We start from the raw sequence: 23,187 nt of genomic DNA on the forward strand, positions 1-23,187 counted from the left end.
CTGAGCTGTCAGCACAGAGCCGGATACGGGGCTCGAACCCACGAACTGTGAGATCATGACCTGAGCTGAAGCCAGATGCTCAACTGACTGAGTCACCCAGGTGCCCAGACTCCCAGTTTTTAATTGGCTAGCCAGATTATCTCCACATTCCCTTGGAAAGTTGTAGATTTGTGCTTCCTGAGCACCTGGGGCAGAAGGAGTTCTGGGCTTTTCTCTGGGGCGAAGGAGAGCCAGGGAGACGCCGGCAGGCCAGCAGAGCCTTCTGGAGAATTACCTCTTGGCTTTCCCATTGCAGTGCCAGTGGAAGGCCCTTCTTTCTGTACGTGGGCCTGGCCCACATGCACGTACCCTTGTCCGGGACCTGGCACTGCGCAGACCCCCGGGGCCGAGGGCCGTATCGTGCAGGCCTCCGAGAGATGGACAGCCTGGTGGGCCAGATCAAGGACAAAGTGGACCACACGGCGAGAGAAAACACGTTAATCTGGTTTGCAGGTGAAGTAGTCTGAACCCAGCCTGCTCTCAACCTGCCCACACCGCCGTGAAGAGCAGAGTCTGGGCCAAGTGATCCCATTTCACAGGGCAGGGGGCTTGCTTTGAACTTGGCCTCCTGCTAGTGTTTGTTGGCCTGAGCGCTGAGCGCCTGTCCACTGGGGCCTCCAAGGCTGAGCCCCTGGAAGGGTTTGCGCAGACAGCAGGTCCCCTGCTGGGCTCTCCTGTGTTGACTGAGGGCCCTCTGGGTGTCGCTTTTAACTGTTCACGAGGGACATTGGCGTTGCCGATGTGTGTAGTCTCCTCACCATCTTCCCAGTCCCAAAGACTGCGGTTGCCACAGGTGCCCAGGTCACACCTTTTGGCTGAGTGGGCCAGACTCGTACACTATTGAAAGGGTCTCCCAGGCGTATCAGGTCGCAGGTGGCTGTCTGGAACGGTGGCAGTGGTTGAAAACACTGCTCTTGCGTCCGGCAGCGACCCGGGTTTGAATCTGTTACTATTGGAAAAGGCACTGTACCATCTCTATGCCTGTTTCCTAAGAGCAGAACTGAGCTCATGATGGCATCTACTGCAAAGTGTGTCGGACGCTTGTGAGATGATGCAGGCAAGGCGCTGGGTGTAGCAGAGGTGCTCGGTGCATCGCTGCGGGGCTGAGGACGGTCGTAAAACTATGAAGAGGGACAAGCATCTGAACCACGGACCCCACCCCGGGAAAGCCCACCTCCCGGAAGGCCTCTTGGAACCAGATAGCTGGTCAAGAGCAGGGATCATAATTGTCTTTACAGGTCTGTCTCCTACCCAGTCCCCTAGGCTGCACAGGGCTATGGGACCAGGGGAGGGAGAATTGGCCAAAGACTCCCAGAAGCCTGTCAATGGCTCCCTGTTGCTTCTTTTGGTTTCCAGGAGACAACGGCCCGTGGGCTCAGAAGTGTGAGCTGGCAGGGAGTGTGGGACCCTTCACTGGATCGTGGCAGACTCGTCAAGGTAGGGCTCCGTTGGGCTTGGTGCATCCGTGGTGCCGAGCCGAGGCCGAGCTGTGTGCTTCTGTCTCTGGGGGACACGCAGGCCTGCTGCCATTGTTAGAATGTTCTGGCCACAGACAGGTTGCTCACCAGCCACCAGCTCCCAGGGAGAAATAAACTGGGGAGTGAGAGCGTTTCTGTTCGGCCTCAGTCACCCCTTTCTCCTCCCCACCCCCACCCCTGGACTCCCTCAGGAGACTTGCCCTCAGTCCATGGACCTTCCAGCAAGTATGCTTCCCCTTGACTTTCATCCCATTGCCTTCGCAAACTTTGACCTCCTTCCTTTCCTTTCTTTCCTGTTTATTTTTGTTTTCAGTCATCCCTCCCTCCCTCCACCCATGAATTCATTTCATTCATTCAGGAGACATTCTGGGAATAAATACACGAGGTTTTTATACGCGTTCTCCCTAAATCTTACCTTGCTGAAAGGTAGGTAGTCACACCTCTGTTTACAGATGAAGAAGGAGAGGCTCAGGGAGGCCAAAGAGCTTGCCCAAGGTCACGGCTTGTGAGGATGGAGCCTGCTACCCATGTTCAAGTCGGTGTTCCCCCCACCACCTAACGCTGCCTCCCTCAGCCCCAGCTCAGTGCCCACGTGCTCTGGGAAACATCCCCCCGAGGACCTCAGGTTCTAAGACAACTGCAGGGCTGGGGACAGTTCGGCGGTGAGGACCACAGGCTTGGAGAATGTGCCTGTTGAGGCATCAGTTCCTATGAAAAGGGACAAGCATCGTTTTCCCCTCCTAAAGGGATAATTAGCCAGTGCACAATGATGTATGTGACGGGATGCTCATTGCGTAGGTTGTTTTTTAAGTTTATTTATTATGGAGAGAAAGTGTGTGCGTGCAAGAGTAGAGGAGGGTCAGGAGGGGGACAGAGGTTCCGAGGGGGATTCTGCTGACAGCAGACAGCCCGATGCGGGGTTCAAACTTACGGACAGTGAGATCATGACCAGAGCCGAAGTTGGATGCTCAACCCACTGAGCCGCCCAGGTGCCCGTATAGGGTTTTTATTTTTTATTTTTTAAGAGTTGGGCTTTACCTGAGTGTCCAGCAAGACAGGGGTGCTTAAGGAAGGTAGGTGCATTTAAAGAAATACTAAGGAACCACTGAAATGAGGCATATTATTGACCTGGGAACATTTACCCTAAATCCTTTTCCGTGAGTTATACAGGTTACAAAGCAGTAGGCAAAGTATGATTTTTCTTTTGTCAAAATAAGCCCACCAATTCTCAGAAAAATCCTTTTAGAAGTGGTTATTTATTTATTTCAAGAGACAGAGTGTAAGCAGGGGAGGAGCAGAGAGAGAAAGGAAGAGAAAATCCCGAGCAGGCCCTGTACTGTCAGCACAGAGCCCAACACGGGGCTCGAAGTCACAAACCGGACGATCAGGACCTGAGTGGAAATCAAGAGTCAGATGCTCAACCGACTGAGCCACCCAGGCGCTCCCAGTTCTCAGACCCAAAGTAACAAAAGATTAAGGAGTAATTATCTCTAGGTAGGGGAGAGAGCTTTTTTTCTCACAACAAACTCGTTTTAATTTGTGTCCTGAAAGATTAAAATAAATTTTTCAGAAGGTGCTTGCTTCCAACGGGTTCGGGGATGGGCTTGGGGGAGATTACCTCCCTGCCCCCGGCCCCAGGGCGAGCGTCCCCTGCACTCCGACCCTGAGCTAAGCCTCTGCTGCATCGAGGTCAGAGGACACAAACTGCTTTTCTTATTAGTCCGGCAGAATATTTGTAGTTACCTAAAAACTAGAACATCCGTGCATCTCGTGGCCAGTGGCACGAAGAGAGTGCTTATTTTCATTTTTATTTGTCACCTTTAACCTGGCATCTGCCCCATCAGATCCCTCCAGAACTTCACAAGCGAGTGGATTTGCCCAGGAGCTGTGGCTGCGTCTCCTGCCTGAGAAGGAGTTGGGGTGTTAGGAGAACTAGGTGCTATCCCTTCCCCCGCACACCCCGTAACCTGTCAGTGACCAGCCTATTTCATCTTTCAGGGTGTTGTTTCTCTCCCTACCTAGTGATCTCTCAGCTGCTCTGGCTCAGGAATGCTGTCTGGAGAAATGGGCAGAGAAAGGCACCAGGCCTGGAGAAGGGTGTAAATGTGTCTGATACTTACAAGCGTAGCCTAGAGACATACAGTGAAAGCCAGTGCATTAGTTGATTCTATCTCCTCCTCTCCTTTTTAAAAAATATTTATTTATTTTTGAGAGACAGAGAGACAGGAAGGGGAAGCACAAAGAGAGAAGGAAACACAGAATCTGAAGCAGGCTCCAGGCTCTGAGCTGTCAGCACAGAGGCTGACTCCGGGCTCCTCGGGGCTCGAAATCACAGACCGTGAGATCATGGCCTGAGCCGAAGCCAGCCACTTAGCCAACTGAGCCACCCAGGTTCAGTTGGAATCCGAACAGCAGAACAGCTTGGAATCCGAACTCTCCAGGGTCCAAGTCCAGAAGGCAAGGAGACCTCTGATGGGGTGGATAAGCTGTGTCACTAGGTGGCTCCTCTGTACAGTGCTCTCCGTTCCCAAAGATGACCTCCGATCTCTTATCTGGAGACCTGCCTTATCTTGTCTCTCTCCCCTTTATGAGACTGTTTTGAAAGAGTGAATTAGGGTTAGCTATGGGGAAGGGGGCCCTGCTCTTTGAGGGAAGCCCTTTGCCCTGGGAGGAACAATTACGAGCTGGACATCTTGCATTCTTCCTCTCCTTCCTTTCTCCTACAGGCATTTGCTGAGCACCTTTTACTGAGCTCAGTGCTGGAGTTGCAAAGATTCAACAAAGCCCCTGGCTCTAAGGAGTGACAGTCGAGAGCCGTGTTTTATTTATTTATTTTTTTATGTCTTTATTTTAAGAGAATGAGACACAGAGTGAGCGGGGGAGGAGCAGAGAGAGCGGGAGACACAGAATCTGAAGCAGGCTCCAGGCTCCAAGCTGTCAGCACAGAGCCCAGGGCGGGGCTCGAACTCACTGACCGTGAGCTCATGACCTGAGCCAAAGTCGGACGCTCAACTGACTGAGCCACCCGGGCGCTCCAACATCATTCAACTTTTTAAACTGAAGTGAGGGGCACCCGGGTGACTCAGTCGGTTGGGCGTCTGACTCTAGCTTTCAGCTCAGGCCATGATCTCAGGGTTCATGGGTTTGAGACCCGTGTCGGGCTCTGTGCTGATAGTGTGGAGCCTGCTCGGGATTCTCTGCCTCTTCCTTTATTTCTGCCCCTTCAGCTCTCTCTGTCTTTCAAAATGAATCAGTAAACTTAAAAAAAAAAAATCAATGGAAGTGAGATTCTGTAACATACAGTTGACCATTCTGTGAGCACGGTCAGCGGCAGGGAGCAAATTCATAGACACGTGCCACCGTTGCCCCCGCGGAACCCCAAACACTTTCCTCCCCACATCGTCTACCCTTCCCAGCACCTCGTTCAATGTTAAAAGACCCCCTCTTACGTCAGGGGGGCTGAGGGCAGAGAACGGGGCAAGACTCCATTCCACCGAGTCCCGGGTGATGAATGAGAATCACAAGTGACAGAATCCCCAGGAATATTCCTGCGTTCGCAGAATGCCAGGGGAGGGGCACACCTCTGCCACCTTCATTCCAACCAGCCTGTTGGCCGAATGAGGAAACGGAGGCGGAGCAGGGCGGAGGGCTTTCCGAGGCTGGCCATTGGTCCTCAGGGGACAGATGGGGGGACATGTCATTTGACCTCCACCAGCTCATTACTCAACCAGCCTGATGGTGGGTACTCACGCCGTGTTCGACCTGGCTCACTGCTCAGCCATCTGGAAAATCCTAGGCGGCTTCTTTGGACTCCATGGTTGTCAAGAAAAATGTCGTCAGCCTCTGTAACAGTGTGAATCTTTCTAAATCTGCAGGAGGCAGAGGGGGGAGGTGGAGGGCTAAAGGCTTTGGAAGCCCGATGGGGCTCCAGTCTCCACTCAGCTTAGGAATCGGTGCCCCCCAGCCTGCTCCCTGGGAGAACCCGGTTTCCTCCCCCAGGAGGTGAGGTCGTAGACCCGGCTCGCCGGACGGTGGGCAGGGTCAGGGGGGCACTGCCCACAAGGCACCCAGCCTCGTGATGTCTTCTGCTAACCCCCAGGATTCTCCAGTTCTTCGTTCCCAGCAGAAACAGATGGGGACGGGGGGTACCCCACAAAGAGAATGGGAAGGAGATGGGAAAATGCCCAGAACAAGGTTTTCCTACCAAACACGATGGGCAGTTTAAGTCACACATGGATAATTTTCCACGTGTTCTGAGCCTCGGTCTTGGGAAGCTGCATTTCAGTCTTCAAGAGGATACTCTTCTTTTTGGGGGGCGAAGCATACACATGCAGCTTTACTGTGGCACCGGAGGGGGGGCACAGCCCTTGAATTCGTGGTGAGGTGGGGGCCAGATGCCCTTCTCTTCTTTTCTCAGGAAAGCCTGCATAGGGGTAAACACTTCCCCTTCCTCATGCTCCAAACCAGCTTCCTGTCAGCTATTCCAGAACCTTCCTCCTCCTCTCTGCCCAGAGCACTTGCTGGGGACTCCGGGAAGTCAGGCAGAGCCCTGCGTGGAAGGGGCAAGGCAAGGGGGCTCGGTTGCGGCAGGGAGGCAGGGGGTCCCTCTGGACCCCCTGCTCGTCCTCATCTGGGTTCCTCTTCAGTGGGATTCCTGCACACCCCTCTGTAAGGGGGCCGGTCCTGAGAGCAGATGAAAGAGAGAAGGCCGACAATGTTTTCACAACGGAGCAGGACAAACAGTACCCAGAGCCCTGCTTCTTTCACCCCCGCAGCCAGCCCGACGCGTCAGGCCACGCGCTGCCTTCCCCTGTTCCCGGGGCCCCAGGCCCCCCTCCTTGGCTTCCCTTTCCTCTCCTGGCTGAGCCGCCTTGCTCAGCTGATGGGATGAGACAGCGTCTCCTGGAGCCCCTCTCTTCACCCTGTGCAGGAGTGAGGACACTCCTCTGGGCTTGGCCTGCACCCTGCAGGGGTGAGGAGAAACTGAACTGGACGGGTGTGGGGGACCCTGGGGGCAAAGCAGAGCACCCCACCTTTCTCCTGAACAAAGAGGGCCTGAGGTGTGTGCCCCTTGGCTGATGCGGAACCCCCCCCCCCCCCCGTAGCCCTGGCTCGGAGCCCCTGACCCTCCCGGCTCCACCGCAGACCTATTTCCTACCCGGGACAGAACTCACACCTTGTTTGTTCCCTAACTGACTGCGCCTCTGTCTGGAAAATCTTGTTTTATTTGAAGAGCAGAACTGTTCCTTCCTCCCCCTTGGTGATGAGGAAACATGCTGTTGAATTTGGCATCCTCGGCTTCTAGGACCTTCTTGCTTGTAATTTGATGCTATCAGGTGGTTGCATAAGCTTTCCCGCTGGGAAGCCGCTCACATCCGGGGCCTTCGGTGCCCTGTTTGGGGCAGGGGGTGGGGTGGAGAAAGGTCAGAGGTGGAGCTGGGTGAGGGAGAGAAGGACAAAGGATGTTGGCTGTGGGCCCTGGCTGGGGAGGCGGGGAGGCAGGCAGGGCCAGCTGGTGGGGACCCAGTGGAAGTCAAATTGTGCCTCCTTCCGGGACATCGGCCACCTGGCTTGGAATGTCCCCATCGCCCTGCTCAAGGCCACCCCAAGCCAGCCAGAGTCCTCGGTCCAAACTGAGGCCCGTCTGCCCTGTTTCTAGGAAACTAGTCTGCTACAGGCATGCTTGGCCGGGGCAGGTGCTTATATTTAGAAACGAAGCCTGGTTCTTTAGAAGGTTATAGAAGGCGCACTCCCCGGGCCTGGTGTGTCGTTCGACCCCAGTCACAGGTACAAGTGCCAGGCGGGTAATCTAAGCCCACAAAGGATTGTTTTCAGGAAGTCACGGGCAGTGTTAGGGAGGCCGTCAACTGCAGAGAGGACCCTGTCTAATGACCTTCGGAATTAGTTCAGAAAATACTGCTCATGCCCAACATGAACGGTCAGAGGGCTGAATTTGGCTTGCAGCGTCTGCTGTTTTCTACCCGCAGGCAGTCTTGGTTTGTGTGTTTTTTGTTTTTTGACCTTTTCTGGACGGCACTGGGTAGGCCCTTCCGGCAGGCACAATGCCAGAGGACTTTGCTCAGCACTTTATATACATTATCTCCTGTAACTTTCCCCACCACTGCAGGAGATAATTATAATCACTTTCCCATTTATGGCTGAGGAGACGGAGTCTGAGCGAGGGTAAGAATTCTGCCCAAGGGGCGCCTGGGTGCTCCGTCGATTGAGTGTCCAACTCTTCATTTCTGCACAGGTCACGATCTCATGGTTCCTGGGTTGGAGCCCCACATCGGGCTCTGCATTGATGGCATGGAACCTGCTTGGGATTCTCTCTCCCTCTCCCTCTCTGCCCCTCCCCTGCTCACTGGTGTGTGCACATGCTCTTTCTCAAAAATAAACATTAAAAAAAAAAAGAAAGGGCGCCTAGGTGGCTCAGTTAAGTGTCCAGCTTCAGCTCAGGTCATGATCCCACAGCTCGTGGGTTCGAGCCCCGCATCAGGGTGCTGACAGCTCAGAGCTTGGAGCCTGCTTTGGATTCTGTCGCCCTTTCTCTCTGCCCCTCCCCCACTTGCACTCTGTCTGTCTCTCTCTCTCTCCCCTTCAAGAATAAATAAATCAACATTAAAAAAATAAAATAAAACAAAAAGAATTTTGCCCAAGGCCACACGTGGAGAAGGAAGTGGTACCAATGTAGGACAACACCAGCCTGACTCCAAAGACATCCTCCTGCGTACCTTGCTGGTATTTCTCAAATTCTGGTCCTCAGACCGTTGGCATCAGAATCACCTAGAGCCAGAGTCCCACCCTAGACTTAGTAAGAGTCTCTGTTCTTTCGTGCTCCTCATCCGCGGGGCTGCCCATCTGACTCGGCAGTGGGTCCTTTCTGGGAAGGCCCTCAGCTCCCCAGCGTGCCTGCCCTGTCTCCGTGCCTCATGGAATAGGCCGCTTCACTTCCGCAGCTAGGAAAGAACAAGTAAGCAAATCCATGAATCATGGTTCTGTTTATGTTTTGGTTGCTGAGGCTAAATATTTATTGCTCTAAGTAAGAGGTTCTGCCTTAATTAGAGTCATAACTAGCCACAAGCGAACTAAAATGTGTTCTCATGACCGTAAGACATGCGTTTCTCAACAGAAAGCCAAACGTACCCAACACTTATAATGTGCCGTTGCTGCTGATCAAAGTATGAAGATTTATCTAAACCGACAGACAGCTTTCGAAACTCCCAAAAAAGAGCATAGACGTTCAGTTTATGGACTTATCTATTTATTATTCTTACGTACTGTAATTAACAGGTGTGCATTGACGATCCCCAGGCATAAAGGTAGAAAGGTGTGGGCGGTAGAAAACTTATGCTTAAGAAGCATTAAGTCATGTTTAATTCTGAGGTGCATTGTACCAACTTCCTGATTTGGCCGTTTGCCCTCCTTGCCCTTGTCCTGGGTGGGGGTGCTCTCCACATTCCGTCACCAGGAGAGCTTTAGAGGATACTGATGTCCAGGCCCCATCCCAGGCAAATTAAGTCATAATTTCTTGGAAAGGAACCTTGGCCTGGTTTTTTTTTAAAAGCTCCCCTTGTGATCCTAATATGCATTCAGGGATGAGTGGGGGCCAGTGTCTAGAAGGGTTAATGGGTCAGGGGCTGGCTATGTAGTTAGAGCTGGATTCAAATACTGGATCTGGCGTTTTCTGGCTGTGTGACCTTTGGCAGATTACTTAACCTCTCTGAGCTTGGTCTCTTCATCTGAAAAATGAGGGTAATCGTGCCTGGCCTGCAAGGTTGTCATTAGGATTAAGTGAGATAATATAGGGAAGAATTATGTTTGGGAGTACTTTAACTTGGTGCTTAGGAAGGGCTCGGTAAATAGGAGATGTTGTTGTTACCATAATTTTTATGCGTAACTCGAATGGGTTTCCATTTGTGGGAACAGGTATCACTGAAGAGAACCAGGGGACCAGGGCCAGCTGTCCTGGAGCTCGGCCTTAGCTTGTGTGTGTAAACCCGTTAGACATTTGTCATAATCAGACTCTGCCACTCTGGGGACCCACGGAGGATGCTAGGGGAATATTTTAAACTTTATTCCCTTAACAGTGCCAACGACGTGCTGGCATTTGGGGCAAGACAATTCCACAGCGAGGGGGGTTTAAGAGAAAGAAACGTTTTAAATGTTTATTTAATTCTGAGAGAGAAAGAAAGAGCACGAGCAGGGGAGAGGCAAGAGAGAGAGGGAGACAGAGGATCTGTCAGCACGGAGCCAGACGTGGGGCTCGAACCCACGAACCGTGAGATCATGACCTGAGCCGAAGTCGGACGCTTAACCGACTGAGCCACCGAGGTGCCCCATTGAGAAAAAAAAATTTGGGGGGAACTTGAGTGGCTCAGTCGGTTAAGCATCCGACTTCGGCTCAGGTCATGATCTCACCGCTCACAGGTTTGAGCCCCGCGTCCGGCTCTGTGCTAACAGCTCCCAGCCTGGAGCCTGCTTCGGATTCTGTGTCTTCCTCTCTTACTGCCCCTCCCCTGCCACACTCTTGTCTCTCTCCGTCTCTCAAAAATAAGTAAACGTTAAAAAATTTAATTGAGGTATAATGAACATACCGGGTTATATTAGTTTCAGGTGCACAATGTAATGATTCAACAGGGCGGGGTATATGTTTTATCCTTGTGACCCACGCTCTGGACTCTTTGAAGAGAAATCCCACTAGCGTAGGAGGCCTGTGGGCCTGGCTGGAATATGTAATTGTGTCTTTTCGGTGCAGCCAGAAGCCGTGGGGCAGCCGGCACTGGCGGCCGGTCCTGACGACACAGGAGGGGGACCGCCCCTCAAGTGGCCATTCAGAGGGGCTTCTCGAAGCCACCCTCCTTCTCTTACCTCCTGAATCTTTCCATGGGGACTGTCCACTCCGTTGACACACACACTGGGTATAACTGGCTGGGTTTCTCCTGCATCCTCCAGCTTTGAACCCTCTGCTGAAATAAGGCAAACATATTGAAATATTTTTTTTCTCTGAAAAACGAATCGGAAACACCAACTGCTGGAGAAAGCAACTGAAAAGGCGGTGGCCAGCCAGCAGAGCTCCCGGTGGTGGAGATCAATGAACAGATGTATTCATTAGGAGCTGGTGTATTCTTCTGGAAACCCGCTGGGGGCGGAGACCCAACCCTGGCGCCGGTGCCCGTTTTCCCGGTTGACCAGCATGACTCTGGGCTTCTTTCTTAGAACTGGACGCTTTGCTTTTCCTTAGCATCTGGCCTCAAAGGCTAAGCAAGTCTGTTGGAATTTTGTGCAGCGTGGATATGCAGAGAATCAGGCTGCATGTTTCACACCCTCCCCTCCCCCTGCCATCCCCTGATCCCCCCACAACTTCCATATAAATGGATGGAATTATCTGCAGAGTCCTAGCACGTGCAGGCGGGGGCGGGGGCGGGGGCAGGGATGCTTCCGGCCTGCTCTTTGGCCTTGAACTGCCACTGGAGTTATGCATCCCCGAGCCACGTGGGAGTGCGGTTTGGGCTTTTGCTGCAGTCCTGGGTCCTCTGATCCGTGTGCGTGAGGAATCCAGAGTGGGCTCTGTCCTTGTTTGTGGGAGGGGAGGCTCCCCATGGACAGAAGACATCTGAGACCTCTCACGGCAAGGGTGGGGGTGGGAGGCTCAGAGAACTGCCCATTCCGCCTGCCCAGCTCCACTGGGTGTTCGAGAGCCCCACACCCCTGAGCATAAGCAGTCCCTGGACGTGTGTTGTTTTGTTTTGTTTCTTACTTCTACACTCGGGGGACTCCCGAAGCTGGTGGTGAGAAAATCCCAGGAATGTGGAGCATTTCCGGTGCGGTGCGCTGGGCCAGGGACATCAAAGGGTCTGTTTGCTGCGGAGCCTTGGTCTGATAGCCCCCTCCGCCCTTCACCGTCATCCCTGCTCGGTCTTCGCGCCAGCCAGACATGGGGAGGTTGCATGACCGCGGTGTCTGCCTTGGAAGGACCCTCTACACGCTAACTCGGTGGAATCGTTGGCTCACTGGGATGAGGGTGGGGTGTGTGTGGGAGTGGTGGGGATGGTCATGGGTAATTCAATGCTCCATGCATTCAGGATGTTTCCATAAAACATGACCTAATCTCTTCCAGCCCGCCGGCCATCATTCTCCTGGTGGTCACTTTGGACTTCGTGGTAACGCACATAATTCCTTGAATTACCAAAGTGGAAATTCATAGATTGCACAGAGATTGTTCTTACCCCACCCATCCCCCCCCCCCAAGAGGCAAGAGGTCAGAGCTATTACTAATGCTGTCTCCACAGCAAGAGAACGACTCACTAACTCAAGGAAAAGCAAAGCAAAGCAAAACACAACAATACAATCCTTGCCAGATCAGTTGTTGGGCATCGAGCAGAGCAAATAGCTGGGGGGAGTTTCTGCCTTTCTCTCGTTTCAAATAATTGTCTATTTTTTTAAATGTTTATTTATTTTGAGAGAGAGAATGAGCAGGGTAGAGGGGCAGAGGGAGTGAGAGTGAGAGCGAGAGAGAGAGAGAGAGAGAGAGAGAATCCCAAGCAGGCTCCACACTCAGTGTGACTCACGGGGGGCTCAATCTCATAAACTGTGAGATCATGACCTGAGCTGAAACCAAGAGTCAGACCCTTAGCCGACTGAGCCACTCAGCTGCCCCAAATAATTGTGTTTTTAAATCCTAAACAGTCACATTATCATCAGTAGGAAGATAAAGTTATTCTTATTTTTTTAATTTTTTAAAAATGTTTTATTTATTTTTTATACCGAGAGAGACAGAGCATGAGAGGGGGAGGGGCAGAGAAAGAAAGAGACACAGAACCGGAAGCAGACTCCAGACTCTGAGCTAGCTGTCAGCACAGAGCCTGACGCGGAGCTCAAACCCATGAACGTGAGATCTGACCTGAGCTGAAGTCGGACGCTTAACCCACTGAGCCACCCAGGTGCCCCATGAAGACAAAGTCATTCTTATTGAAGCTGTTTGTTAAACACCTGCTCTGTCTTCAGTGCATAAGACTGATGGGGTCTCACGGAGTGGAGAGACACCCTCAGCAAGTCAGTGAACAAGTAAGACAGACTAAAGTATTAAAAGTGTCGTGAAGGGCCGCCTGGGTGGCTCAGTCGGTTAAGTGTCTGACTTTGGCTCAGGTCATGATCTCATGGTTTGTGGGTTTGAGCCCCGCATCAGGCTCTCTGCTGTCTGCAGGGAGCCAGCTTTGGATGCTCCGTCCCCTTCTGTCTCTTAACCACTCATGCACACATGTTCTCTCTCTCTCTCCCTCTCTCAAAAAGAAACATTAAAAAAATAAAATAAAAGCGTACTGAAGAAAACGAAGCAATGTGGCTCCCTAGAGAACAACCGAAGCAACTATTTACATATGTTGAATCGGTAAAATAAAAGCAGGGAGTGCAAGGTGTTGGCTAGAGGAATAAAAATAGCTGGTTATAAAAGCAGTCATTCCCAGGCGCCCGGGTGGCTCAGTAGGTTGAGCGTCTGACTCTTGGTTTTGACTCAGGTCAGGATCCCATGGTTCATGGGATCAAGCCCCGCATGGTGCTCTGCGCTGTCAGAGGGGAGCCTGCTTGGGATTCTCTCCCCCTCCTCCCCTGCTTGCTGTCTCTCTCAAAGTAAACAAACTTAAAAAAACACATCACACACAAAAGAAGTCACTCCTTTGCCGAAGCGATCAGAAACTCTCAGTGCTTTCGGAACAGGGCCTTGGTCACCAAGCACCAACTCCCTGTCTCTTCTCACAGGGGGAAGTGCAGCCAAGCAGACCACCTGGGAAGGCGGGCACCGGGTCCCGGCCCTGGCGTACTGGCCCGGCACAGTTCCTCTCAATGTCACCAGCACTGCTTTGTTAAGGTAGGAGACCCAAACTGCCTTGAAATGTTGGGATTTGGAGCAAGAAAATCACGACCAAGTTTTCAGTAGCTCGAAGGGAGGAGGGGAGGGGGCCCCATCGGCCACCTGCCCTGGCCGGGTGTCCTCAGATGCTTCCAAAAGCTCTGACCGGAGCCACAAGGACCCCCCACAGGCGGGCCCACGTGCTTAGATAAAGCCAAGCTCTTTGCAAGCCGTCCCCTGGTTGATGTTGGCGTCACGAGGGGACTGAGTGGGCTCCATGGCCTTTGGGGCTGAGTCATGGCCAGGGTCTGCTGACGCCCGATCGGCAGAGAGGTCCCTTTTTGGCATGGGCCCAGCAGACGGGAGGGAGCAGACTGTTTCAGTCACAATTATTCCATCCTTGGGGGTAGGGCAGGTGTCCTCAGGGAGACCAGGTGAAGCCAGCATATCACCAGCAATCACACGGGACCAACAAAGGCATCTAGGTGTCTGCCTACCCTGCAGGGGAGGGAGAAGGAAGTGACCCTCCCCTCCTCCTGGGCTGGCGAGGAAAGAATGAGCCTCTAAGTAAGGACGTTTACCTTGGGCAGTGACGCTGCTCCAGTGCGGTGAGTCACCGGGGGCTCCCCTTATTAGAAGGATGACTGTAGGTAAGCAAAGATCTCACCCTTGCTCTAGCCCCCTGTTGAGGCGGACCCAGGAGACCCCTTCCTGGGCACTGCACGAGGCTGTGTGCCTTTCTGAGAGCGATTCCATGCAGCTCCATAACCAAGACCCATAATGGGAACGTGTCACTCATTCAGTCGGGGACTTCCTGCCTCTGGCTCTGTATTCACAGACACGGGGGCGGGGCTGGGCGCTGCTCAAATGCTCCGACATTTTGGTCTGGTTAGAGACTAATTAATGCGTTTCATAGGTTGTGGCCTAAAGAACACAGCTTCTCAGGGGAAAACAAGCTTCCCGGGCTCCTCCCAGCACCCCCAGACCTGGTGGGGGGAGGCAGGGACAGCATGAAGGCTAGGGGAAAGGAGGGGTTAACAGCTCCGAAGGCCAGGGTGGGTGGCTAGGCACTGTCCCTGGCAGCCTGAGGCCCCCCCGGGGCTCCAGCGAGGGGGTGCCAGCAGGTGTGACAACAGGGCGAGCGCTGGAGCTTGTGACGTCAGGCTGGCCGGGAAGAGGGCCAGATGGACGCTTTTTATGGGGCTGACTTGGTGCAGGGAGGCCAAGTATTCGCGGGCCGGGCCGCGCATGCGCAGAGACCTCGGCAACCCCTCACGGGCCGTCGCTGAGCACCAAGCACACGCTCCTCTTTCGAGAAGGGCATTTGCACCCGCGGCCACCTACAGCGCTGTGATCACATGGCCCCACGGCGGTGATGGCTTAAGGCCCCGGAGGAGAGCGCAGACTTAAGGAATCGTTTGGTGACCGAAGAAAGCGAGTCTTGGTCCAGCATAACGTGTGCTCCAGAGCCCCTGGAATTCTGCCAGGGCCATACCGACCCATCCCATCGGCCCTTCGGAGGGGATTTTTTTTTGGCATTAAAATGTCTCAGTTGAGGAAGGAAAGCTCATCTCCATAGAATTCACCCTCTTCCTATTTCCTCGCATAAATCCACGTGAAGCAGGCTGAGTGTCCTTACTGTCAGGACAGGGCACCAGGCATCTGCTGCTGTTCTCCATGACTCCTTCAAGGTCGGCTCTCCGGAGAAGAGCCTTCGGATCCATTTTCAAGAAACTGATAACACGGGGCACCTGGAGGGCTCTGTCGGTTAAATGGCCAACTTTGGCTCAGGTCATGATCTCACGGTTAGTGGGTTTGAGCCCTGCGTCGGGCTCTGTGTGTTTGAGCCTGGAGCCTGCTTCTGATTCTGTGTCTCCCTCTCTCTCTGACCCTCCCCTGCTCATGCTCTGTCTTTCAAAAATAAATAAACACTTAAAAAAATTAAAAAAAAAAAGAAATTGCTAATCCTTCATATCCTTGGGAATCCAGCCAGGCACTCCCTCCTCCCCCAGAGCACCGATCCCCTATTCTAGGACTTTATTCCTTTGAAGGATATAGATCTCCTTCCAGAACAGAGATAAGCCCTCTAAGCCATAGAGCTAAGGCCAGAATACTTTACACCTTGATTCTGGTGCTCCTGAGGAATTATGGGAAGAGAGTGGACAGGTTGGTAGAAGTCCTCCCACAAATACAGAGAAGTGAAAAGTGTGTTGGGTGGGGGTTGGCAAGGGAGGAGGGGTCCACACTAACTCCAATAGGTTCCCTTTTAGAGGTCATCCCCACTCACTTTCCAGTGTGCACCCATGTAACGTAATGACGTCAAAGAAAAGTCTCGCGCACATCCTGACCCTGAAGCCCACTGACACAATTACAGAGTCAGGGAAATCCATGTATTCCACAAATATTTACTGTTGTGTCCAGCTGTGAGTCAAGCATTGCTCTGGGACTAGTGAGCGAATCAGACAGAAAGCTCCGGATGGTTAGGAGCTCACTTAGGAGGCCGGGGCTCTGGCAGCATGTGTCACAAGGGCCCGGTGGTTAGAGCCTCAGCCTCCAGCCCAGGGTAGCTCGACGCTGGCACTGTGGACATTCTGGGCAGGGTCATTGTCTGTTGTGGGGGCCTATCCTGTACGTTGTAAAATGTTGAGTGGCATCCCTGGCCTCTACCCACTAAATGCTAATGACACCACCCCAGCCTATGGCAACCGAAACGTCCCCTGGCAGGAGCAGATGTGCCTTTGGGTGGGTGGGGGGGACATACTCCTGCTAATTGAGAGCCACGGCTTTTTAAAATTTTTCTTTAACATGTATTTATTTTTGAGAGATAGAGTAAGACAGAGTGCGAGCAGGGGAGGGGCAGATAGAGAGAGAGGGAGACGCAGAATCTGAAGCAGGCTCCAGGCTCTGCTCTGAGCTGTCAGCACAGAGCCCGATGCGGAGTTTGAACTCACGAACTGTGAGATCATGACCTGAGCTGAAGTAGGGCACTCAGCCGACTGAGCCACCAGGCTCTCCTGAGAACCACAGTGGGGTTTTTTTTGTTTTTTTTTTTTTTTGTTTTTTTTAACATTTATTTCTTTTTGAGAGGGAGACAGAATCCGAAGCAGGCTCCAGGTTTTGAGCTGTCAGAGCAGAGCCTGACACGGGACTCGAACTCACAAACTGTGAGATCATGACCTGGGCCAAAGTCAGACGCTTAACCGACCGAGCCACCCAGGCGCCCCTGAGAACCTCAGCTTTGATGTGATTTCTCATGGAGAAATATACAAAGACATGGGGAATATACTTTCCCATATACAAAGACGTGACGGTTGCGCTCTGCATCTCTGAGTTGGGAGACCACCGTCTCTGTTCAGAGCAGAGGACCTCTCCGTGATGACTGAGGCAACACAAGGGAGACAGATCTCATTCGGAAAAACAAGCTCAAGGTTCTGTTGAGCCTGGAGAGTGGATGGTCCCCTGGGGCGCCTGGCGGCCGTCTTCAGATGTGTGGAGGGTGACTCACCTGCTCTGTTCTGTCTTGAGGCGCACGTCTCAGAAGCGGAAGTTACAAGCAGGCCACATTCACATCAGGGTCCTGTGGTTAGGTGTCGCCGTGAGGGCAGGGTCTAGCCGCACATCTCCTTTCAAAGTCTCTCACTCTTTCCTGCATCTAGCGGTGGGCAATGGAGGGGGAGATGGGGAGGGGTCTCACAAGCATCCCCCCCACCCCCCCTGCTCCCAGCTACACTCTGCGGTGTAACAGATGTGCATGCTCTGTGCTGGGGTTCCTCTCTGGGACCGCCATGGCCCCTGAAATCAGAAAACAGTGCCGTTGGGTTCTTCTGCTGGCCTCTAAGAGGGACCTGAGTCAGGGGTCTGCAACCCCTCAACCCTTCGCTGAGGGGGTAGGCCGGGAAGGGGTCGGTCCTGAGTTTTCCCAGGGGTCACAAGAGGGGATTACAACAGGAAGAAACCTACAACACAATGCTAAAAAGGGGCGGCCCCTCCCCCACCCCACCCCCCTCCGCCCTTGCTCTTGATCAGATGCAGAGGAAGCTCTGTTCTCCCCTCCCTCCGTGTCCGGGCCCGCGCACCCCGAGTCCTTCCCTTGGCAGCCTCCCTGCCACGGCCCGCTTCCCGCCCTCAGATCACACCGCCTCTTCCCAGCTACAAGGTCCCCGGCGGCTTCCAGGAAACACCTCCCCTCCCAGCCCTTCCTTCTGCCCTGGGATGCTCTCCGCTCCCCCCCAGGACAGCCCAGCACAGCGCCTGGGTCCCCTGCTCCCCCCGAACCCGTCCTGAGCTGGGGCTCTGGGGCCCAACAAGTTCGAGGCAGCCTTACTGCTCCGCCGGCCGGGCCCTCCTGCCTCATCTCCCCGAGGCCGGCCCTCCACGCCCGGGCTCCTGGGGCCACACCATGGATGGGGACACAAGTACGCATACTTCCTCTGAGCAACCTTCGGTGCCGTGAGCCGGCTGAGGCCATGTTGAGAAGAACAGAAACGATTTTCATATGGGCGACAGAACCGGCAGGGTGTCCCCCACCCACTCCGATGTCACCCTTTTGTGTCACTTCTCATAACCAGGAGGCCCAATCAGGTGGGGTTTCTTCTCTCCAGAAGCCAGGGAGGTGGGGGGCCAGACCTACGAGATGTTGTTTAATGTTTATTTCTTTGAGAGAGAGCGCGCGCGAGAGAGAGAGCATGAGCAGGGGAGGGGCAGAGAGAGAGAGAGAGAGAGACTCCCAAGGGGCTACATGCAGTCAGTGCAGAGCCTGACTTGGAGCTTGATCTCACCAACTGTGAAAAGCCCTGAGCCGAGATCAAGAGTTGGACCCTTAACCTACTGAGCCACGCAGGCACCTCCAGGACCACGAGATAGTTAGGGACTCATGAGATTTTTACTTATTTTTTTGTATTTAAATGTTTATTTTTGAGAGACAGAGAGAGAGCAGGAGCTGAGGAGGGGCAGAGAGAGGGGGAGACAGATGTTCCAAGTGGGCTCCATGCTGTCAGCACAGAGCCCCAGGTGGGGCTCAAACTCACAAACCATGAGATCATGACCTGAGCCAAGGTAAGACCCTTAACCAGCTGAGCTACCCTGGCGCTCCGGGACACGTGAGCTTTTTAAATTTCTTCTCGAATCAGAAGGAGAAAAAAAGGAGCTTTTCAGTTTCAGAAAATAATTGAATATCTTACTTATATCTGCATCTTTCTGTCAATATAGTTGTGAAATATACTTTTTAGTATTTTGATTTAATTTTTTAACATTTATTTATTATTTAAAAATTATTTTTATGTTTTTTATTTGTTTTTGAGAGACAGCGCGATCAGGGGAGGGTCAGAGAGAGAGGGAGATACAGAATCTGAAGCAGGCTCCAGGCTCTGAGCTAGCTGTCAGCACAGAGCCTGATGCAGGGCTCGAACCCACGAACCGGGAGATAATGACCTGAGATGAGAAGCCGGACACTTAACCGATTGAGCCACCCAGGTGCCCCAATATTTATTTATTATTGAGAGAGAGAAAAAGACAGGAGAGAGTCAGAGACAGGGAGAGACACAGGATCAGAAGCAGGCTCCAGGCTCTGAGCTAGCTGCCAGCACAGAGCCTGATGCGGGGCTCTAACCCACAAAACAGGAGATCGTGACCTGAGCTGAAGTCGGACGCTTAACCGACTGAGCCACACCCAGGTGCCCCAACTTTTTAGTATTTTGTATGGAAGAAGGGGGCCCGTGAAGACACAAGTTACAGATCCCACAAAAGTCATAATGGGCTCTGCCCAAAGTATCACCAGCCACCGAAACTTGAAAATGTAGATTTTGGGGGTTTTTAAAAATTATTTTTTTATTTGTCTCTATCTTAAAGGTTTCAAAGACTGTCAGGACCAGTTTCCTAGGTGAGGTTTGAGGTTTGGAGCCGCTGGGGTCCCTTGGGTGGCCCCCGTAGGACGGATGTTTTCTCTAAGCTCAAGCTGAGGCTGTGGGCCTGGCCTGGAGACAGTATGGGGACCTGTGTGCCCTACCCTGGGCCTAACCTCGGGGGCTGACAGCCTGAGCTTGGCGGTAACGCTAGATTGGCCAGTCATCGGAGACGCTGAAAATTCTCTCGTGGGCCGAGGGTTTTCTCTGCGCTCTGGGTGGACGAGGGACCTCAGGATCCTGACGAATTAATTCTGAGACGTCAGGGTTCCACAAACATTAGACTTTGGTGCTTTATTTCACGAGCCTCAGGACACAGGGGAGAAAGCACAAGCCAGAAGGAGAACGGATGTCATCCATTCCAGCCTGACACAGATCTCATGTTTCCTGCTCTCTGATGTGACTTCATCTGTGATGCCCGTCTCCCTGAGGGGTGCAGTTTTGAGAAAGCTCCCACAAACCGCTGCTGCCTTTTTGGACTGCATCGCCATCCTCCGCCCGCTTTGGAGCAGGATCCCTGGGAGGACCTGGGACAGGTTTCTGTTGGTGCTTCCTCTGCACTCCTTGGCGTCACTCGTGTGACATGCCAGCCCTCGGGACACGAATCTCGAGAGAGAAGCCACCAGCTCTGTGGACGGTGCAAGCAGAAGGCAAACGAGAAACAGCCCGTGCCACCGTCCAGGAAGGGAGTCTGGGGTTCTAGGCAGAGCCCCAGGCGAGCCCCCTCTTGGTGGGCAGAGAGCCCGTCCCTGACCTCAGGGCGGTGGCTGTGGGAGGGGTGGCCCTGCGGCCTCCCTAAAGGCATGCCTGAAGTCTGGCCCTGTGCCCAGCCCCAAGCACACCAGGCCTCTCTCCAGGGGCCGAGGCGGGAGTGGTCCTCACCTTGGCCTGCCTGCATCGCGTCCCACTGACTCAGTTGGCCTGGCCCGCGGATAAACAGCTTTGTTGAAAGGACAGTCCGTTTGTTTATGCTGGAGAGTTTTTTCTGATGCAGCACACCAGGCTGGTGGGCGACGTGCCCCGTAATGGAGTCAAATTGTGCCCTGTGACCTGACACCCACATTGACAAAGTCCACCGGAGTGGTTACCGCGGCTGCCCCGGGTCATGGGCGATTTGTGCATTGTTCTCTCTTTTATATTTCGGGGTGGGTTTTTCCCCTCACCATAAACATTTACTATTTTGTCCTGGGGAAGAAATCACTGATATAAAGGGAGCGGAATGTTTCACATCCCATGGCATTTTAATTAAAAAAAAATTTTTTTAGGGGCGCCTTGGTGGCTCAGTTGGTTAAGCGGTTAAGCCTCCGACTTAGGCTCAGGTCAGATCTCATATTCGTGGGTTCAAGCCCCGTGTCAGGCTCTGTGCTGACAGCTAGCTCAGAGCCTGGAGCCTGCTTCCAGTTCTGCGTCTCCTTCTCTCTCTGCCCCTCCCCCTCTCATGCTCTCTCTCTCTCTCTCTCTCTCTCTCTTTCTCTCTCTGTATGGAAAATAAATAAAACATTTAAAAAATTAAAAAAAAAATTTTATATTTATTTTATTTTATGTTTTGGAAAGCAGACTCTAAAATTTTTTTAAATTCTTTTTTTTTTAATGTTTTTTATTTATTTTAGAGAGAGAGAGAGAGAGACAGCATGAGCAGGGGAGGGTCAGAGAGAGAGGGAGACAGAGAATCTGAAGCAGGTTCCAGGCTCTGAGCTGTCAGCACAGAGCTCGAAGCCAGGCTTGAACTCACAAGTGGTGAGAACGTGACCTGAACCAAAGTCAGATGCTTAACCAAGGTACCCCACCATGGCATTTTAAACAAAGACTAAATATTCATGACACAGAGGCCCAGGGCAGGACTAATGAAGTGGACATTCTCTAGCAGATACCTGTCACACACCGTTTGTTCCCTCTTGGCTAGTGGCTGTGGCCTGGCTGGTGACAGGCGGAGCCTCTTCGTTCTTAGATCCATAGGGATGCCCCTGTGAATAATGATAACACAAACATCATCTTCCTCTACGTGTCTCATCTGTGTGTTTCATCACCACGATACACTGTGAGCTGGGCACTTTCATGATCATGCCCATTTTAGAGAATAGAAAATGGAGGCATTGAGGAGACAGATAGGTATAACTCTGGGATTTGAGACCCCATAGCACTTGGCCCCAGATCCTGGGTGCTAAACCACAGTGCCTTCTGCCTCTTGTAGGACCAGAAATCCAGGTGGGGGCCTGAAGGGCCGACCGGCAGGCAGAGGAGGGGGGCCGTCTGGGAGGGTGTGGGTGGGTGCTCAGTCTGGGCTGGTTGGGTGGGCCTTGACCACAGCGTGGGCCAGGAGGAGAGTCCGGGAGCGGCTGGGGCCAACGCTGTCTTGTTCTTTGTGCAGCGTGCTCGACCTCTTCCCCACGGTGGTAGCCCTGGCCGGGGCCAGCTTTCCCCGAGACCGGCACTTTGACGGTTTGGATGTCTCTGCCGTGCTCTTTGGCAGGTCGCAGACGGGGCACCGGGTAAGTGGCAGAAGTGTGCACCCCCCTCGGGCTCTGCAGGGGCTTGGGCTGCTGCTGCTTCTCATCGGGGCCACCTTTGCGCAAAGAGAAGCCATCCTCGGCATGTGCATGCCAGTGGCCCCCCCGGGTCTAGTCCAAGAAGTCCTGACGGATTCATGCTCTGAGTCACGGCTCTCTTTCCACTCCTCTGCCCCACTTCCCCTGGGATCCATCCAGCTTGTCAATCCAGACCTACATCGAACCATGTGGCTTAGAGTGGGTGTGTAGGGGTGCCACCTCCCCGTAATATATGCTTTTTTTCCACAATGATTTCATTGTGACACATCGTAGGCCCCTGGCGTGTTTTTGTTGGACGAGGTGGCCGATGAGCTTGGGTGCCGTGGGGCTCCCCGACTAGAACGGAACTGCCTGAAGGCAGGGATCTCCCCCGGAATTCTCAGTGCACCTAACTGGGCTGGCACCCAGTCAGCACGCAATACATGTGCATTTGTTGAATAAATGAAGGAACATTCCCCGGCTCCTGGGAGGCCCCGCCTGTGGCCCTGCAGTCCCCGCTCTGGTTTTGGGCTTCTGCTTCCCAGCACCCCAGGGGCCCATCTTCACATGCACTGAGATGCTCGTGTCGGCAGTGAGAGCCAGGAAGTCCCGGCCCCGGCGGCCTTTCCATGTCATTTCCGTGTGTTTTCCTTTCACCAAAAGGAAGAGGAAGTGGGAGGAGAGAAGGCCCGGTGAGCACGGGGCTCCTCAGTGAGGGACTCACACATCAAAGGGTCTATTTGTGTCCTTACCCGAGGGTCACATGGAAGTGACTCTGCTCAGATGTGCCGCAGCGGTTTGTGACGTGGCCCCTGCCACTCAGCCCCGAGGGGCCATCAGTGCCTCTATGAGTGGTCCCTGCAAGTCTCCAGGGGGTGTCAGATGGCGCCCAAGATGCCTTCCAGGACACCTGGCCTTCCAGAGCTGCACACGCTTCCAGGCTGAGCCCTGCCGCTGGTTGGCTGCGGCAGAGCAGGAAGGTGGCTTCCGCCTCTGGGCTGGAGGTTTGCAGCGTGTGACCCTGGGGGGCTCTCCAAGACGTCAGCAGAGAGGTCTCCTGAGTGTTTATTGCCACGGCTACTAATAGAATAATTGGGGTCACCAGGAAGCGCTTCAAGGACTCTGGGCTCCTTGACGTGGAAGCCAGAGGTTCCGTGCTCACTTCCTCTCTCGGAGGGGAGAGCTCCCTCTCTCTAGTGCAGCTTTTCTGCAGAGTCACGGAGGCCCATGCTCGGGGCCCTAACAGTCATCGGTCTAGGGCCCCACAGGGTTGGGCCCCGAAACTGACAGGAGGCCCAGAGGCAGGACCCCAACACTGCTTGGGGTTTCCGTGGGGACGGGTGATGTGTGGTAACCCAACTGCTTGCTCCCTGACCACAGCGCAGGGCCCCGAAGGA

The 23,187-nt window shown here is 53.4% G+C and overlaps 1 protein-coding gene and 1 long non-coding RNA gene across 6 annotated transcripts in view; one reads left to right on the plus strand and one right to left on the minus strand.

The window, feature by feature from the left end:
• ARSG (arylsulfatase G) overlaps positions 1–23,187 on the plus strand; it is a 108,964-nt gene that overhangs the window by 79,068 nt on the left and 6,709 nt on the right. For all 3 annotated transcript variants that reach the window (XM_029929299.1, XM_029929301.1, XM_029929300.1), the window contains exons 7-10: positions 296–492; positions 1,396–1,476; positions 13,275–13,383; positions 21,634–21,754. In XM_029929299.1, coding sequence (XP_029785159.1) covers positions 296–492; positions 1,396–1,476; positions 13,275–13,383; positions 21,634–21,754 — 508 coding nt within the window. The remainder of the gene's footprint in view (positions 1–295; positions 493–1,395; positions 1,477–13,274; positions 13,384–21,633; positions 21,755–23,187) is intronic.
• On the minus strand, positions 2,871–6,196 carry LOC115283024. Of its 3 annotated transcripts, XR_003904856.1 has the most exons (4): positions 5,722–6,196; positions 5,268–5,386; positions 3,261–3,421; positions 2,871–2,908 (listed from the first exon to the last, which is right to left on the minus strand). It is a non-coding gene; the product is annotated as an uncharacterized LOC115283024 (long non-coding RNA). The 3 variants fall into 3 exon arrangements; XR_003904854.1 differs by having other exon boundaries at positions 2,889–3,421; XR_003904855.1 differs by lacking the exons at positions 2,871–2,908; positions 3,261–3,421 and adding an exon at positions 3,846–4,110.

The sequence above is a fragment of the Suricata suricatta genome, chromosome 17 (assembly GCF_006229205.1).
Source record: "Suricata suricatta isolate VVHF042 chromosome 17, meerkat_22Aug2017_6uvM2_HiC, whole genome shotgun sequence".
In the NCBI taxonomy this organism is placed as follows: domain Eukaryota; kingdom Metazoa; phylum Chordata; class Mammalia; order Carnivora; family Herpestidae; genus Suricata; species Suricata suricatta.